At 38.5% G+C, this 20,083-nt stretch overlaps 1 protein-coding gene across 1 annotated transcript in view; it reads left to right on the forward strand.

The window, feature by feature from the left end:
* LOC135197196 (BTB/POZ domain-containing protein 3-like) overlaps positions 1-19,382 on the forward strand; it is a 34,262-nt gene extending 14,880 nt beyond the window's left edge. Inside the window, 6 exon segments of the mRNA XM_064224224.1 lie at positions 7,821-8,015; positions 13,603-13,650; positions 13,652-13,834; positions 16,963-17,058; positions 17,461-17,594; positions 17,899-19,382. Coding sequence (XP_064080294.1) covers positions 7,821-8,015; positions 13,603-13,650; positions 13,652-13,834; positions 16,963-17,058; positions 17,461-17,594; positions 17,899-18,319 — 1,077 coding nt within the window. The 3' untranslated portion in view covers positions 18,320-19,382.
* Positions 19,383-20,083: the final 701 nt, after the last annotated feature.

Genomic DNA, 20,083 nt, shown 5'->3' on the forward strand with positions numbered 1-20,083 from the left:
TCAGTGGCGTGGTTGGTATGGTGTTGGCGTTCCACCTCGGTGGTCACGGGTTCTATTCTCGGCCATTCCATTGAGGAGTGAGAGATTTGTATTTCTAGTGATAGAAGTTCACTCTCGACGTGGTTCGGAAATCACGTAAAGCCGTTGGTCCCGTTGCTGAATAACCACTGGTTCCATGCAACGTAAAAACACCATACACACAAACAAACAAACTGGTTGGTTTGGTTGTTGCTCTGATGTTCAATGCCTGTTTTCACTATACCAGTAAGCAACATTTACTCCTGTTAACTTGAACGGATAACTTGAAAGATGCCTCATCGGACCATACAATGTTATCTATAATGACTGGATTTTCTGTCATTTCATCCAGCGTGATTTCACTAAATTGCAGACCCCTGTCTGGGTCATCCTCCAGTAAGCCATGAATCAGCCTCGGACGATGCAGTTTATGGTGACCGGTAATAAAGTCACAGAAAAAAAAAAAATTTGGTTAGGAAAAAATGTCGCATTAATTAATGGTGACCAGTAATAAAGTCACAGAAAAAAATAACAATTTTGGTTAGGAATAAAAGTCGCATTAATCTATGGTGACCAGTAAAGTCACAGGAAAAAAGTCACTATTTTGGTTAGGAAAAACAGTCGCATTAATATATGGTGACTAGTAATAAAGTCAGGAAAAAAAATCACCATTTTGGTTAAGTAAAAAAGTTACTTTAATCTATGGTGACTAGTAATAAAGTCACAATTTTGGTTAGGAAAAAAAGTCGCATTAATATATGGTGACCAGTAAAAAAGTCAGGAAAAAAAATCACCATTTTGGTTAGGAAAAAAGTTGCATAAATATATGGTGACCAGTAATAAAGTCACAGGAAAAAAGTCACAATTTTGGTTAAGAAACCCAATGGATTTTAGGATTCTTATAATAGAGGTATGTGAAACGCCCTGAAATATATTCATATATATCTTCTTCTTAGTCTCCTTCTGTTTCTTCCTCTTCTCCTTCTTCTTCTTTCTGTGGAGGGATATAGGGCTCCTTTTCGTAATTTCACTTTGTCCTTACACGAATGAAGTTTGTTATTTCTGCTGAGGCTGTTCTCGTGGACTTTTTGAGACTGTGCAAAATGCCACGGCAACAAGTTGCTTGTGTTCCTCTGTGTAAGCTCTTTTGGGTCGACCAGTTTTGGGGGCCATCAAGAATCGGGTCAGTGGTATATCAAATTTGTCACAAATGCGGTAAATGGTTTGTCTCTTTCGGGGCTTGAGCACCGAATGTTTTGAGAACTCATTTTCCTTTAACAGTTTCAGCATTTTAGAGATTTCCAATATACCCTTTTTACATCCATTTTCTAGTACCAGTATATAAATGATTTCCCAGTATGGGTAATCTGAAAATCAAAAACATCAAAGTTAAATAAATCCAGTTATTAAATTAATATATAAGAAACCCTAGTTATAATAACACCATCGTTAGAGTATAACCCAAACACAAACCATATTCCACCTACTTTTGGTTCACCCTCTTTATATATATTGTCTTTTTCCCCCGTAGGGAGCAGTGCCATCAGTGTACCTCTGTGGTGCACTGTAGGCATTACTTACTAAGGTTCTTTCCTGCGTCCCTTCGGCCCCTGGCTGCAACCTCTTTCATTGTACCTCCGTTCATATTCCCTTTCTTCCAGCTTACTTTCCATCTTCTCCTAACAATTGTTTCAGCATAATTTTCAGCGCTGAAATGACCTCAAAGGTCGCAGCGCTTGGTCTTTGACCTAGATTATATGTTGCCAATACATTGTCCTTTTCATGAAAGCGTATGGTACAAGATTTCTTTTAGAATTGTCAAAGATGAAAAATCAGTTTTTGCTGTCCCATTTTCTCGCTCCAGTGGAAAGCAATTTAAACGAAGACTAGGCCTAAGAGACTTGAATCAGACAGTTAGTCAAGATGAAGAAAAGTATTCGAAATTCACCTACAACATCAACCAACCCTCCCCAACAACCTGCATACACACACTCACATGCACCTACAAACAATATTATATCGAGTGCACATACAAAATGAGAGCGTGATAGTCACCATCAAACTTCTCGGTCTAACCGAAGGTTAACCGAAGATCTTCGCCTGTTTAGTCCTGGCGCCTCGTCCTTCGTCGACTGTTCGTTCTCCCCCTCTGCCTAATGACCCACGGAGGGTTTATATATGGGTGAAGGGTCATTAGGAGGTCAAGGGCCATTTCCAGGTCTCCTGGGTCATTTGCGTGTCCCCCTTTTCCCAGCTGACTGATGGTGATGAGGGGAGGCTCTTGATAGCCTACCAGTTGATTCACATCCGCGTTTGTGTGCTGTGCTCTACTACCGCCTCCTTCCCTCCTCCAATCCCCCTCCCCCTCCCGTCCACCTCTCACCTCCCCTCAAGCTCTCCCATTCCCTGTCGCCATCAAATGAGTCTCCCAGCCCCACCAGGAGGGCTAAGTGCGTCAATCTGCCTCTGAAATTATGTGCTAACATCCCACCTTCTCGGGCATTCCATTGAAGAGTGAGACATGTGTATTTCTGGCGATAGAAGTTCACTCTCGACGTGGTTCGGAAGTCACGTAAAGCCGTTGGTCCCGTCGCTGAATAACCACTGGTTCCATGCAACGTAAAAACACCATACAAACAAACAAACAAACATCCCACCTGTGACCTCGGGAAGGGGATTTGTATGCGTGCCTGCTTGGGACTTGGGTCTAATGCTCAGGTGAAATCCACTGATATAAACCATTAGGATAAATGAAGAACCAAAGAGAATTCTATTCTGAATTAGCACAGTTTTCTAGAAGTGGATATTTAAGAGAGTAGCCTTGATCCTGAAGTAAATAATAAGAAAGATCGACGAAATAAATTAGAAACCCTGCTAATGTATAAACACGAGTCGTGAATATCATGTGATTTAACTTATTAATTTGTTTATCCTTTTTTAAAAAGATATTACATTTCATTTACATAATATGAGGTTAGGTTACAAAATGTTGAAAAAATTATATGCCTACAATATTTACAAATTACCATGGATTAGAGAAAAATTAGAAATAAAAATCAATATACTTTTTACTAAATACATTGCAATTTTGTCTCTATATATATTTTACTTATTACCTAAAAACAAAACTGCAACCAACCATAGTAGGCAGAGCAGAATGCTGGTAGCTTTTCCTTGATAAAGCTCAGTGATGTCTCTCTCTTATATATATATATATAATATATATATATTATATATATAACCTATATATATATATGTATATATATATATATATATATATATATATATATATATACATATATATTAGTATATGCACACACACACACACACACATATATATATATATAGAGAGAGAGAGTTTATATGTTCAGTTTGTAGTCCATAAAATTAAATTCGAATATACAGAAACAACTGTCAATATTTCAAAAAACATTTCGAAAGTTAATAGTGGTCAAAGAACTAACAAATCACTAAAGTCAAGACTCAACAATTGCTTTACATTTTTCATGTTCACTTCCTCTGAATTAAAAAAAATGTGCAAAGCATGACTAGAAATACCACCTTTACATCGCCACAATTAACGAAAGGATTCTGTTAATTTTTTTCCCCCTCAAAATGCAATACATAATATTTACAAAAGATGTACATTCCAAATCACCGAAGTAAAAAAAAAGGGACGGGGGATGGGGTTCCATAGATTCCTCAAACTAACACAAAAAGGGAACGTTTACATTATATTTATGAGCTCATCTTAAAGACAACACAATAAGATACACTATAACCAATGACACCATTCAATTACAATTAAATTTATATAATCAATATATCTACCAATGACATTCAATTACAATTAAATTTATATAATCAATATATCTATTTGAAAAATAATCGTGGGGAAAAAAGGGAGAACAGCAATATCTGTTACAACGGAGGTTTGTAGCAAGGCTCTTGGTAATTATTAGAAATAAAATAAAAACTTACTCTGTGTTGGAAGAATAAAATCGATGGAGTAAGAGGAGCAGACGAAAGAAACGAGGATAAATATTTTAGCGAGAGAGATTTCTACAACGCAACACTCCGCCGGTGACGTCATCAATCATAAGTCCCAGGCTTTGATTATCTAGACGGCAATGGATGACAGGCTCTAAAACGGTAACTGTCATTTTCTAAAGCTGTAACCCTGTCATTTTCTAAAGCGGTAACTCTATCATTTTCTAAAGCGGTAACTCTGTCATTTTCTAGAATATCTTGCCGATTTTAATTCTCCAGTTGTAGATTGTTGTGATTTTGAAGGAATCTTTAAGAATAATAATACTGAACACTACACATGATATGGCCTGTAGGGTGACCAGACGCCCCCTTTTGAGGGGGACAGTCTCCCATTTCAAAACTCTCTCCCCCCTAAAAATTACTACCTTCGGGTGACGTACCAAAGTCCCCTTTTACGGAATTTACCTGTCATGTGTCCCTTGTTGCTTATGCAAATCGTAATAAATTGCTAATTGGTCAAAGATTAAGTTGAGATAGTTTTCTCAAAACTTTTAAAAGGCTCTTTTTTGTTTTGTTTTACTATTCACAGAATCACGTCTATAAGTTTCCCTTTGATGCTATTAAAGCATATTTTTAGAAAGTAACACCTGCTCTGAATAAGTGCTGACAGAATCACACTTTCATTTATTCAGATATATGATTTTTGTGTAAGAATAAATCTCATATGTGAGAACTCGTGATAAAAAGACCAAAGGACTGCAATTTTGCGATCACTCTCTATCTCTCACTCATACATAAACTTTACCCGCCACCGGCCGCCAACCCCCCTACCCCCCGCCCCCGGCCCCTCCACCCCCCCCCACCCCGAGCAACACACACATAGATATGCGTCCTTGTACATTTAATACGAGTGTCACCCTTTGACATCTCAAAAAAATGGTCACCTGAGACCTGGGCCATGTGCGCGAATTGACGTTGTAAATGAGAAATTCCCGATGGCACAAAACAACCATTAACATTAACACGGACAGGAAAACTTTATTCCTTAAAATCAAACGCTGATGATGATTAAATGACGATTAAAACTCGACGCGAATCCACGAAGACTTCGCTTGAGATATCTGAGAACAGGCTCCCCGTTGCAAGTCAGTGATGCCAACCCCTCTAACCCTACAGGAGAGGAGAAATTACCCTACGCAACTGAAAATGAACCAGCATTTTGCGGCTAGGATAATAAATAAATCTTTAGATTGTGTTTATATGCAATATAACGAATACTAATAACCGTATTGATCTAAGCCTACCTTGTTACAATTACCCTACACTTAATAAATATTACCCTACCGTCGAAGATTTAGCCTAGATTACCCTACACGTAGGGCAATTACCCTACAGTTGGCAACACTGTAGCAAGTATGTCTGATTGAGATACGGAAGTGAAAGTAAGTTCCGTGTCATCGTTCGTCTTTCGTACTGTTTCATCTATGCAAAGTCAAAAACAGGCCTACCCCTCGTACTTTTCAGAAAAAAACCCATAATTGGTAACCAAAAACCCCCAACACTATATAGACACAATGTGGTCTCTGTCTAGCCACATGCCCACAAACGTAATTTCATAAACTGTTACCAACATGTAATGACAAGATTTTCAGAAAAGTTGTGGAAACAGTTTCACCAAATGGTTAGAGTTTCGACATTTCCGAAAAAGAAAAGTATCTCTAAAAGATGACCTACAATTGCAGCCTAAGTAAAAGGCTCTTAAAAATGTACATTGTGGAAGGTCTTGTATTTACAGAATTTGAAAGTTTGAACTCTACATTTGGTAACACTGTGAGACGAAACTCGACATGTAGACGGACACTGTGTTGGTGTAAATGGTCTTAACACTTGTCTCAGACATGTATTAAACACACAAGAACCAGTGACCCACCCGGGTAAACAACAAATATAACATCTCTGTAAGTTACAACGTCTTTGTTAATAATATGTACTTACGGACCATATATACATATTGGCCAAAAAGAAAGAAAGAAAAAAAAACAGAAACCCAGATCTTAACAAAAATCCCAGGTCTGGGTTTAGAAACCGATGAGTGGCTGCCCTGCTTGAGGTATCTAAATTCTAAGAAAACTCCCCGTTGCCATAATTTCTGCCTGATAATGTGAAATAGGGAGGTGAAAGTACATTCGCGTCATCTTTCGTACTGTTTTCATCTATGCAAGGTCTAAAGAATACTTCAGCATTCCTTAAGACACTGCGTATACAATGCGTTCGTCAGACATTCTTTCCGTACGTATCCGAGCCGTACAAATAAAACTATAACGAAATATGAGCCCAGTCTCGCAGTTGCAGTAGTTCAACCTATGACTTCACTTGTGCTCCTGCAGTAAGCCCATTGATATCGTAGAGCTTATCTCCCGCTGCCGCATCACCACTCCTGCGTCGTACATTAGAAGCCATCTTTCTGTTGAGTCCCATTTGTCGTAAGTATGTACCCTTAAATTATTTCAAGTTCACTGTTGCAAGTACACTGTTAATGAAGACCTTCCCCGCTTCCGTTATCGTGGGCCACGTATCGAAATAGGCCTAAAGTAGATTCATAATATATTTCTAAGTAATCAGGCAGGCAGTTGGTAACCAAACCGTGCCTTACTAACCAAAAAATAGGGGTAGATCTACATATTGTGTGTTCTACGGCACCGTCATTAATTGCATCATACAGATACACAGAATTCTTTTGAAGAGATAGTAAATCGGCAGTGGAGCGGTAGGTGTTTCTTATCAACAGTGAAACTTATTCGTTCGTTCGTGAGTCATGGCGTTCCAATTGGGTGGGGACTTCATCCTTTATTCACCGTGGCGACAGCTAAACTCGTTGGTAGGCTAAAACTAATATAAGGAAGATTGCTTGAGATATAGTATATTAATGAATTATTTACGAGATACTGTTTATTGATTAAACTTTTAGACTTATCAATACAGAAAAGGGGCAAACAGAGAAAAAAATGACAATTCGCCCTTTTTGGGGGCGGGGGGACTTGGAGCCAGGAACCAAGCGAAAAAAAAAGCACTAAGAACTATTAGAAAGAAGGAAAGGCAGTTTGAAATAAGCCCTACTGAATATTAACCTTTATTGTAACATGTTTTGCTCAAAGATAGTATTTTTTCCACGAGTGCCCACGCCCCCAGCAAAAAAAAAAAACTTATTGACCATTACGGCCCTTTTTCTCTGTTTTCACTTTTTTGCACCTCAAATGCTAACTACTTATTTATTTTTAGTCCAATTTTAAAGTTAAATATATCCTTGGAAAGTGGAAAGAAAGCCTAGTATTTTGGTGGGGCTAGAGGTTTTCTTAGGTTGACGAGAAACCCGCGTTAACCAAATTAACAATTTTTGGGAAAATTCCCCTCCCCCCACAAAAAAAGAGAGAAAATTGGAAAACTGTTCCCAAAGGGTTTTTCCTACAATGATATACTTTCTGTGTATGAAGCCGCATTGCAATAGCTCTAAAAATGAACGAGGAGTTACATTTTTAATTTTTATTTTTTAAAATAATATTTCAATACAATCCAAAATAATCATCCGATCACTGAAATTATTTTCTGGAACTCACCATGTATATAAATATATGTAGTATATATAGATATATGTATATATATTATATATAATATATATATATATATATATATATATATATATATAACATATAAAAATTTCATAAAAATCGGAGCATTATTTCTATGTAAGCGGATTGCCCCCTTAAACCCACTACAGCCCATGTCTATCCTTGATATAATTCCTTAATAATGAGGTCCATGGCTTAGCTGTAATTAATTTCAGTTGCTACACTGTCCACAGGAAGCTCAATGTCTGTTCCCCGAAGGAGACCCCCGCCCCCTGGCAGGAGGGTTTGAGTCATCCGTTAGAGCGACTATCGTCTATGTATGACAATGCCGAATTATCCGATCTCACCATCACCTTTCCCAATGACGAGTTATCTCTGAAGGTATGTGCAATAGGAGGTGGTATATACACATGAATATGTATTATATGCATACATACACATATGTGTGTGTTTGTGTGTGTGTGTAAGTAACATGCTGATTTCCGTTTGGGACGCAGTTTGGGATATAGTTTGACGTGTCCAGTTGTCCACAAGTTTTTCCAGCCGGAGAGAGAGAGAGAGAGAGAGAGAGAGAGAGAGAGAGAGAGAGAGAGAGAGAGAGAGAGAGAGTTGAATCCAGATAAGGAAACTTGTTTATGCTACGAGAAACATTGATAAAATATGTTCTTATCAACTGACAGTGAGTGTTATCGGTGCTTCCTGAATATTCATGTGTAATAATAAACGAACCATAGTTTTTTTAGATTGAAAAAGAAACCCACAAAATTACTGTGTATAACGTGTTTACTTATAAGTACTTACATTTTATTTTACTCAACACTCGAGCACTTTCAGGCCCTATCTGTGGCCCTTTTTCAAGAGATGTAAAGGTTGTCAGCCTGGGTCAAGGCCCAGCAGTCTTCTGGAACTTCTTGTTGAGCCATCATTTATATTATGGGTGTTCTGGTTTCCTTGAGAGTTGCTAATCTCCTTTTGTCGCCCTGATATCCTGAGCTGATGGTCAATGGGATTAACCCTTGTGGTAAGTGAGTGGTCACCAACAGTCCACTGGGCAGAAAACCTAATTTGCAGGTCAAATATCTAAGCTCGACTTGTGGGATCTTCTGAGTTAAAACCTGTCTCCTTCTATTACTTTAATCTCATGATGAGTGCTCCTTCTACTACCCTCCTATGACTGATTTTATTGCTTTTGTATATATGCCTGTTTTTAAAATCCATCCTATGGTCATTTTCCCAACAATGCCTAGCTATAGCACTCCCCTGAGAGTTAAGCTGTACAGCCCTTCTGTGTTCTTGGATTCTAGTCCTTATTCCCCTACCTGATTCCCCCACATATTTGTCTCCACAATTACTGCAATTGATTAAGTATAACTACCCACAAAACCCACATCAGTAATTTTGTGGGTTTCTTTTTCAATCTTCAGAAGAAAACTGAAAGAAGTTTTTGTTTGGTTCAATAGATTTTTTCTAACGGCAGTCGGTGGTATGATAAGTGACCAGAGATTATTATAGAAGTGTGACTCATTCCACATGTTTTTATGTCCTAATTTTGCATTACACAATCATGGGGTTTTTTTTAATTTTTTTTTTGATATTTGGTGCTGAAGGTTTGCATTGATGTATCAAAGTTATATCCTTATAGGCATTGGAAATGGTCTGATGTGACAAAATGAAACTGCCGCCAAGTGATTTGGTCAAATGGTGGTTGTCAGTAAAACACCCGTGAGCACTAGATGACTTCTCTGGTTGTGCAACAATAAGATCACAATCTAAATTACAATAAATAAAGAGGATTAGCAGCAGGGGGCATTCCTAGACATTTTAGGGCCGGGGGCAGGGGTACAGCCCCATTTGGAGCCCCTCTTATGGGATGGTCGGCAAGCGAAGCAAGCCAAAGCAGCTGGGGGGAGTTCGGGAAAATGTTTAGAATGTGAGCAATTGTAGGATAATTTTAAAGGCACTTGTAAATGCAAACTTCATAAATTTAATTCTTAAAATTAGGTGTACATTGAATAATGGAATCCACTTAATCCAGTTAAACACAATGATAAATGGTAAAAATGAGGATAAAAATGTACTCAGATGGCGAGATGATGTGGAGGAAGTTAAAAAAGCTTAATACACTGTTCTCTCAATAGTTAGTCACTGTACTCTAAAAGACAGCACAGCGTAGTGCGTACACGTACCAGCTTTTATTGAATCGAGACAGCTAGATTTCATAATGCCTTCTTGAATTCGTCGCTTATGTGCACGACCATTGAATTTGATTGGTAAATTATTTAATAATTTAAAAGTGAAAATACATGAGCACAGCTCTATGCCTCACTGGTTGCTGTGATGACTGGAGTGGACGTGTCCACTTCGGGTACAACTTCCTGGCCCATTTTCTTCTATACTGTCTACGTACTTTTAAGGCAGACTTAGCTATATATAATTCATAATTCTCTCCCTCTCCCACACATGACACTGACACCTCTTGCCCAAACCCCATTACCCAGGGCGGGCCCAGGCACCCTTCAATGCCCTGGGTTGAGCAGGAGGCCAGATTCATTGAATCATTTGAATGTGCATTATCTGGGCAAATGGGGCCAATATGAGGACAGCAATCAGTTGCCTTAGATTCTCCCTGCCCTTACCCCAATCAACAATATCCACCCTCTTCCGAACCCGTATGAGAGCCCTATTTCTGTTACATAACATTTTTGTTACATTTTTGCTACATTATTGGGGTCCTTTAGAGGGCCCCAAACTTTCGGGTTCAAATATAAATGGGGCCCTTGACTATTTTGGGGCCCACTGCAATGGTTAAATTTCGCAATTTGGGGTCCGCCCTCACTTTGGTGCGGGGTTTGGGGGGAGGGGGGGAGTTGAATGCGGGGGGAGGGGGGGTGCATTTCACTCTCCCCCCCCCCTCAGGAACGCCACTGGTTGGCACCTTGGTCACTCATTGTACATACAAATCTGTATTGGGTCTCGGTGATTCTTGAGCCACTCCTCACTTTGCCTTATTATGCTGATTTTAAAGTCAAGTCGGTTGCTCTTACTTGTTGAGGGCCTCATGGTTAGTAGTTTTTTTCCCTCCCTCCAGTCACTTTGAAGAGCAGAAATTCCACCAGCACATAATTAAGCATTTTTTTTTTGGTACTTTTTTTGTTGTAAGAGGTCATTCACTATTCGGTAGTATGAATCACATAACTTATTATTTCCATTCACTTCAGAACATTTATCTAGTATTCATTGTTTGTATAGAATCCAAACCTTAAATGTAAGCCTCTAATCGTTGAACACTGTTTTTACTGAATTATATTCCTATTATAACTTAACCTTAATCATTCAGAAAAGAACTTTTTCCATTACTAAACAAGAGTCGTAGCCTAAAATTTAACCATTCACATTTACAAACAAAGTATTTTAAAACATTCAGTAGTTTTAACCTTGATTTGAGAGATGTAGGTCATACTGTCATATAGTGGTTTTATTCTGTGGCTTTTAGTGTGATCTTAGCCACACACCACCCAGTAAACATCTTGTTAAGATCTAATCTCTATCTTTGGAGTGGAACTGACAAACACAATCAGCTTGTATAATTATAAGACAAAAATCGATCGTGTAATTGCAACAATCTTAATAAGTGAAGATCACAACATCAGCCAAAGACAATAAACATTTAACTTTTGATTACGCAACTGACGTTCAATCAGAGAAATTATTACAAAACTAATAATGTTAACAAGGCCAGCAGCAGACAAAGAATGAGAATGGTGCATAGCTTTAGATATGCCATTCAATATGTTTTCTGCTTTATCAGATTGATACATCTTTTATCAAAGTCAGTACTGTATGGTTTTTACATACATCTTATTTTACAGTGCTTAGTTTAGCAAAATTTATAATAGTAAGGTCAGTTAATCCTAGGCCATACCATTGCATATAACCTGTAAACACAATCTGAATTTAAGCAGTTTTAAAGGCCAGAAGATACGTTTGCTGGAGCTGAGTGCCCATCTGTGTTTGTTCATTTATTTTTCCCTCCGTATCATACTGGAAAATACAAGTATCATACTAGAAAATACATTACTTTTATTTATTAATTTTTTTGTGAGACATCAAGATGTACTCCGCTGTCACGCTAAAACTTACTTTTACTTTGTTCCAAAGTGGTTACACACACTACACTTTTCAAATATGGAAATAACCTCTAGCACGTGTGCTGGACATGCTGTAAGGTTCTCATGTTTGGTAGAATTGCATTGCTGTTTGCTGTGTGAATGAGTGGCCTCATCCTACCTCTGTTTTAGGTATGTCTTGACATGGTTTGTGTCCTTGTTGTGTTGTGATTGTTGTATTTTGTGTTTGGCTGGTTATTATTTTTCTCAAGGAGAACAAACAGGGCCTATGCTAGTTCATGGCATGACAGATCATGTAACAGGCTCATGTCTCCCATTACAGTAGAGTGGCATTCAGTATGTATATCATGTGGGAGGTAGGGAATACATACATGCACTTCCTGTGACGAAAGTGCAGCTTCATTTCCCCCTTCATTGGGAGCATTATGATAGGAGGAGAAGAAAGAAAAGGAAAGGCTCACTATCCCTAGAGTGTGGATCTACACCAGAAGTGATGCCTAATCCTTACAAATCTTTAATACCACTCCCTCACTGTGACCATCTTCTCCTTCCCCACCACCACCACCTCACCTCCTCTAATACTTTCACATCTAGGCAGGAGTAATCTCCATCTGACAAACCTTGTTCATTCCTTATTAGATGATGAGGAAGCTACAGATATGTCTTTCATTGCCTCTATGGAAGGTGAGAGCATTACTAGAGAAGTTGAGTCATTCAGTCGTCCAAAAGCTCACAGTGTCAGGGTTTTCAGCCATTCTCTCACCTTTAAAACGAACTGTTTGTTCAGCAGGTAATGACTTTGACCTCATTCTGCCTGCGGGATGCTGCCTACAAGTCTGTCAATGACCTCTCCTTGGGACCAGTGGTGGCTGCTCAACAATTTACGTGATTATCAGGTACCAGACTGGGCACTGTATCTCATTCAAGTACTTGGCTTCATAGCATGTTTAGGGAATGCATAAGGAGTATGATTATTTCCCCTTTCCATTTCCCTATCTGAGAGCAACCGGACCAGAATGAGTTTGAGCTAAGTGCATTATAAACACCTATCCCTCTTCCTTATAGAGGGGGAATGAGAGACATGGTAAAATTTATCCTGATCCCTTTAATTATTATTAACTGAGAAAAGCTGCTGACCCCTGGGTCTTTTTGCCTCGTCAGCATTGGTTTCTGGTTCTCCCCAAGTTTCCTCCTACAGAGTTTCTGCCATATGGCAACTATGACAAGCTTTTGATCCTGCAGTATTTTTTTTCTGTGTGCAGGGAGTAGTGTGATCCTGCATCCCTGGGTTTGTGAGCAACAGGATGACTGTCATTCATTGTGGGTACTCATCCGCCTATAGACTAAGTCTCCATATATGAAAGTTATAGTTTGTAACGTGTTGGGATGAATCACAAATTTTTAAAGTATTTTGTATTGTTCCTCAGCCACCCCCCAATGTTGGATGGTGCGCATGAAGAGTGTGTGGGTAACCCACCTCTCTTCCAACCTTGACCTGGATATCCTCTTTGCTAGTCAGTTTACAGCTATTCCAATACATATATTGTAGGATACTTCAAATGTACCTTTGGCTGTTTTAACCTAGAAAGTATCAAAAAAAAAAAAATTGCTTTAAAAAAATGTGTGCATTTAAAGTTTTTATACCTTTCATCGAAAGCACTCTACAGTCACACCAAATCCAATTTTTTGTTTTTTGCAAGTTGATAATGTTCAACTCACTCCAAACGCATGGTACTTTCATTTTTTCTGTCCAAATACTCACCTTGGTTGTCACAAAGAAAACTCTTGTAAGATTCTTGCTCATTTTCTAATTTTCTTTCTTCTTCTTGCCATTCATAAAGGTACATCGACTCATACTAGCCATGAGCTCACCAGTATTTGAAGCAATGTTTCTATGGTCCCATGGCAGAAAAAGGATGACTACTTCCAGAAGATCCACCAGAGGCGTTTACATTCCTTATGGGATACATTTACAAAGGGAATGCATCTCTGCCAGACGTTGAGATGGCAGTCATGGTGTACAAGCTTGCAAGTAAATACCAGATGAGTTCCCTTCAATCTGTTTGCTCTAAGGTATGGTTTTTCTTTTATTCTGTTAAAAATTCAGAGTATTGAAATGAACTGAAGTGTAGTGAAACCCATGAGATACAAGCATGCAAGCGTATAAGATAATCATGAAAGGGCGAAAGTTTGGTGTGATGCTGTAGAGTCCTCTTCATAAGTGTGTGAAGCAACTAAGTGGAGGTTTTACAATCTCATGGTTCATTCATTCAGCCTGATTCCCTTTAACACTGAATTTACTTTACTTTTACTATGGAAAGGTCAAATGAATTGTCTGTAAAACTCTTAAACTATCCCTGTTTTACAAACTTAGCACATACAGTATCCTTGTGTTAAAAACTTACCTCTATACTATCTTTGCAAAGAAGATAGCTGGACTGGCTACACTGCCTTCGCACAGAACCTGAATTCATAAGCAGAGTCGAGATCAAATTATATCTCCCTTGATAGCTGAATGGATAAGCCAGTGTTATGGTTTTATCATACCCAGAGGGGCATAGATGTAAACCCTGTGCAGTAAAGATGCATTTCTCATGTATGATTCCTTTTAGGTGCAAGTTGATCACATGGTGAAGTGAATACAGTACTCAGGAGTTCTGTTGCTTTGGAATATATCGAAAAGTATCTAGTGAATGCACGACACGTCTATTATAAGTCATGTGGTACAACCTTACTAATACTGAATAATCACGGTAGGGATGGGTTGATTTTGATTCTTAGTGCAGAAACTGAACCTGACCAGCACAACTATTGTTTAGGTGAATTCAACTTATATCTTTCTATCTCTTGATAGCTGAATGGATAACATGTCACGCTATAATATTTTGCAACTTGGTGCAATACCATTGAACTGAATGCGTCCACAAAACGATGTTTCCTCCATTGGTTACATAAGGCGTCTTGCACTGCAGCGTTACGTAATGTATCTTGCACATATACTGAAGAACAGTATAGTTAATACATGAAAGCGCTAGGTACCCTTGCTTTTTATTGTCTTCAGGCTCTTGCAGTATGCAAAATCACTTGATCAGAGGGCGATAAAGGAGATAAAAACAGTAAATGGTGGCATAGGAATATGAAAAGCTTAATAGCATAAAAAAGAGGCCAATTGAGCTGAAAGTTGCTCAAGTGAGGAACATGTAGTACATGAATAGAGGCAGGTTATGAAAATAAGTTAAGTGTGTGGAAGAGTTTTATGGAGAATAAAAATTTGTTCTAGGAATCAGTAAATCCTCAGGTTTATGACTAAATGGGTCTCCAAGGATGTTCCTTGTGGAAGAATACTGTCTGAAGTGTGCAGTTTTAGGTTGATGGAGTGAGTATTTTGAAAATTTTTAAATGACAGCATAAATAAGAGGCAGAGTGACATGAAAGTGGAAGGGTTTAGTATAAATTTGAGTGTTTAGCCAAGTGTGTAGTACATGAGGATGGTGCTTGCGAGGTTAAATGTAAAGACAACAGGAGCTGATGGCATTACAGGTAAGAAGTGTCGGGCATGAAACTGTGAGTGGTTAACCTTGTGAAACTAATATATGGATAAGGAGAGGCTTTTGAAGAAACGGTTTAGATGTTAAGCAATCCTTTTTCGCAAGGTTAATGGTAACAGAAGAATTAAGAACTTTAGGGACTTAAATGACTTATTTTACTAGTAAATGTCTACCATAAGGTGGATAATGGGAAAACAAAGTGGGTTTACATAAGGGAGACGGGTGTGAGACTGTTTTTGAAACGGTTATACAAGAAGTTTAAATCTAAAGGGAAAAGCTGTAAGTATATGGCATTCTTGAAACTGGGAAAGCTTACAGAAGAACCGTGAAAGAGGGAGTGTGAAAGATGTATAGTGAAGAAGATAAGATACTTAGGGAGGTTTCAAGTTTTGTACTGGAAGCAAAGTATCTGCTAGAATAAGTAGATGGAAGATGCATTGTATCTCCATGCTGTTTAATGTCTTATGGACTGAGAGACACAAGAAGCCAGAGGACATAAAATGTATGAGCAGAGCTGAAAGGTAAGAAGATCGAAATGTTTGGAAGTTTGATAATGTATGGAAGAGCATGGTTATGAAGGTAAATGACAACCAGGAAGATGGAGCAATAAATGTAGATATATATGTTAGGCAGATGAAATCCTTTGATTTATACAGGTAGTTTGGGAATGCAATAGGTGATGGTAAGCTTGTAGAGTAGAATAGACTAAATAAGAAATATAGCAAAGATTGGGCAAATATTTGAGGAAGTCTGTAATGGGAATATTTACAGGCAGTGTTGAGATAACTTTACATTTAAATTTTACTGAAAGGTTTGGTTGGTGGCGTGAATGTTACTAAAAAAATGGAAAACAAAATGGGCTTTAAAGATTATTTTGCATTAAGTGGAATGAAGACTGAAAAATTTGGACATGCAATACTATGTTAGTGTTTGGTCTTGTGGAGAACAAAGATGACAATGTAATGTCAGGGCAACAAGAGGGCATGATTCGGAGATGTTAGGAGGGAGGGAAGGAAGCCAAATAAAGTGCTGAATAGATGTTATAGAAGAGTTGATTGAAAAGAAGAACCATGTTATTTAGGGAGGCAGAAAAGTTGTGTTTATATTAAGGGTGAAGAATCTGTAGATGGATTTCATGTTTAGGTTTATAACATATTAATGTTGTTGCAGTTTTTATCAACAAGAATGATCCACATTTCAACAGGATAAGTAAGATATACAAATTGTTCATTACCTCATTATCTCATCAATCCTGTGCACCCCTTAACAGGGTAGTACTGTCAGTGCATCGCAAACAAATGGTTATTATACTGTAAGCATTAATAAAAAGGTGTTCACAGCGTCTGTTTACCCCCCCCCCCCCCCCCGCTTCACCCACCTTAGTTTACTCCCATTGCAGCTTCTTTTCTTCAATATCTCTGTCCAATGTTTCTTAATTATTAATTCTTTGTTGCAGTTGTGGGCTTTATCTGAGCTCCACCTTTAGATCATTGTATCTCATCTCTATAATTTTCTGGAGCTTTTTACTAGTTGTCCAACTACTCCAATGTCCTCTTTCCAATGTCTTAAGCACTGAATGGCTGAAAGGCCCCCAGTTCTTGGCTTTATAGCCTTAAATACCATAAAAATATGCAGTCCTGTTTCTCCCAATAGTACCTACAGTCACATGTAGACCTGAAGAACTTGGCCTTGGTGTATGAAATGTCGTTTCTCTATGATGACTCGAAGCTGAAACAGAAGTGCAGGAAAGTAAGTTAATTAATGGAACAGTTTCATCTTTTTTTTTCTTTTTTTTAACGTGCTGTGTCCATATTCTCTTTTGGTGTATGTATCGGAAATAGCTTGAGAGCAAATCATAATTTCAGGTTCATTTTAACAAATGAATTTTATTGCAAAGAAATCATTCATAATAGCTGTTATTCATTGATGGATAAAATTAGGAATCATATTTTGAGGCCTTGTGTGACACACAACGTAAATTCATTTATGACGGTATGCATAAGAATGAAAGATATTGCAAATTCATTTATGACTGATATTACAAATTCATTTATGACTCCATGCATGGAACATTGCCCTTTGGCTCAGGTGGATATGTGAATACTTAACCACTACACTTGCAGAACTTCTAGTGCTCTGTGCATGTCTTAGGTTGTGAGTGAGTCGCACGAGATCCTGTCTTCACCAGACGTTGGCCAACTCTCAGTGCAGTGCATGGAGGATCTTCTGCAGCAGAAGCTGCCTGTCCAATCAGAAGTTGCTGTTTTTGAAGGACTCTTGCAATGGTAATTTGAGATGTTAATTCGTTAATGCTTTCTTACTTTTTTTTGCATACTGTTTTTTCAGTATCGGTATTGAATCTGTGATGTCCTTAGGTGTAGGCAGTGTCAAAAGTTTAAGTTTCTGAGATAAAATCATTTGCACAGAACAAGAGAAGCAGTGTATTTATATAAAGGAAGAAAATCTGAAAACATTGGGAACATAGTAAAGCTCTCTCTTCTGATGTTAGCACTACGTAGTTGTTGATTTTGATTTGTCTTTTGGTTGGTATATCATATAAGGTTCCAATTGGTATTAAATATCTCCCAGGGGAACATTACAATCTGAAAACTCCTCAACATCCGCTAAGTGTCCCAAAGGCCTTCGTCAGGAGATTGAAATGTTGTTGCCGCACATCCGGTTCCTGACAATGACTCTGGATGACATCGTGGAACACGTGATGCCGTCAGGGGTATTGACACCAGAAGAGAGCACTGCCATCATGATGAACATCAAGAGCGTGGGAAATATCTCTCTGCCTGCCTTTTGCAGCCCCAGCAGAGACACGAGGGTCTCCTACAGTCAACTTCACCATATCTTTCTTAGAATGGGGACCAATGTTTTTGAAGAACCTACCATTATTAATCCTGAATGGGCTCCAGAGAAGGTTGATTTTGGGTTGTTTAAGAATGAAACTTCCATTGGCAAAATGGTCTTTATGAGAAACGCTCTTCTATGTGCACACTTCTAAGTGAGGTGAAAGTTAGCAAGGATATTCTTGTGGGTTGCATTGAAATCACTAATCTGAAAATGAGTCGCAGGCATGTGTATCGTGGTAACTGTATTATTACTATGCTTAATGATGTGACTTTAGAGATACAAAACTCTTCCGGAAATATACTGAGACAAATGTCTGTAGCAGCAAGACACGCTGGAAGTACTATCAGTATTTCTGTCCCTTTGGAAAAACCTTTGCTATTGTCTCCCAGCAATATTTACTCAATTTCTTCGTCGTTACCATCGAACAATGAACAAGGAAATAATAACGTTTCTCTCACATATGGAAATTTGAACATAAATGGAGTTCTGTCGGGTGACGCAGGCTTATCATTAGCTTTTTGGTGTTCTAGTAACTTATTCTAGTTTTCAGCAAGGCCTTAGTATCTGTTTTAAAGGTCGTCAATAAACTTTATCCGTAGGCACTCCTGATTGTCTAATGATAAGCCAACCACAGGGCTGGAAACTCCCAGTCTCTCTCGAGAGTTCACATAGGCAAGATGTATCCCTCAGGAGCGGTGAAATGTAGATCCTACCCTTGTGACCTCTCTCGAGAGACTGAGCGTTTCCAGCCCTGTGATTGGCTTACCAACAGCCAATCAGGAGCGTCGTAAGGGACGGGCCTAGACATCATGTGCACGGCTGATGTGAATCTACTATAGTCGTTTTTATCGTGTAATCCCAGCAAAAATTCAAATAAATATTATCTGCAGACCTTGTCAATTCTCCGCCCTCTAACATTGATGGACTCCTTTTCCTGACGACCGCTCACTATTTCCATTCACCACTGGTTCCTTCTTGCTTCCCTTTCCCTCATCAAAACAAAGATTTCACCAGCACACTTATTGGAAGATGTTGACAAGTTGGGTATATCCGAAACGCTGCTTTCCCATGCAATGCTTTTTAAACTATTGAACCATCACAGCTATTCCTCTTGATTTCCTCAGCTGTATTGTACCGTGTGTGTGTGTGTGTATAATATATGTATATATATTCATTCATATTGCACCTTTCAAATGAACACGCAAATAATAATCTATGGTGACTTTTTGTTTCCTCAGAAGACAAGAAAGTTTGTTACAGTGTGCTCCATAGGTATTTTAAGGAAAGCGCACTTGTAAAGTATCCGATTAATCGTTGGTCAGGAATATATTTAACATGATTTGGTAACGAAGTCAAAAAGTGTCATTGTTCGCAGGGCCGTTTCTAGGCACAGGCGACACAGGCGGTCGCCTGGGGCTCCATTTGCTTGGGGGGCGCCAAATTGCCATCCAAAATTAATATATCAAATAAATGAGAGAAGTATTATTTTTACGTGAATAATTCAAATTAATAAGTACAAGTGTAAACGCGAAAATAAATGAATAATGCCCAGACATCTGCCAAAGAGATATGTGAGGAGATGAATGTGGAAGCTGCTCTAAAGCAGAAAAGACTCAGAACTACTAAAAGGCAGTTTTTCTATGAGGCCCCTGATGAACCTATTACCGATGCCTTGAAAAAAATGGAGTTTTCATTTTTCAATGTAGTTGTGGATATGGCTAAAAAAGCAGGCAAAAGATTTGTGTAATACAACTCACATCTGGGATCATTCTGATTTAAATTATGATGAACTGATTGTAGAGATGCAGTCATTTCCAAAACAATGGCCAAAAAAACAAAATATGACAACATTAGACCTTGTTTTTCTGGAGGAGAAAGGCCTGAAAGAGATCTATCCAAACATGTGGGTGGCATT

The sequence above is a fragment of the Macrobrachium nipponense genome, chromosome 23 (assembly GCF_015104395.2).
Source record: "Macrobrachium nipponense isolate FS-2020 chromosome 23, ASM1510439v2, whole genome shotgun sequence".
Lineage (NCBI taxonomy): Eukaryota > Metazoa > Arthropoda > Malacostraca > Decapoda > Palaemonidae > Macrobrachium > Macrobrachium nipponense.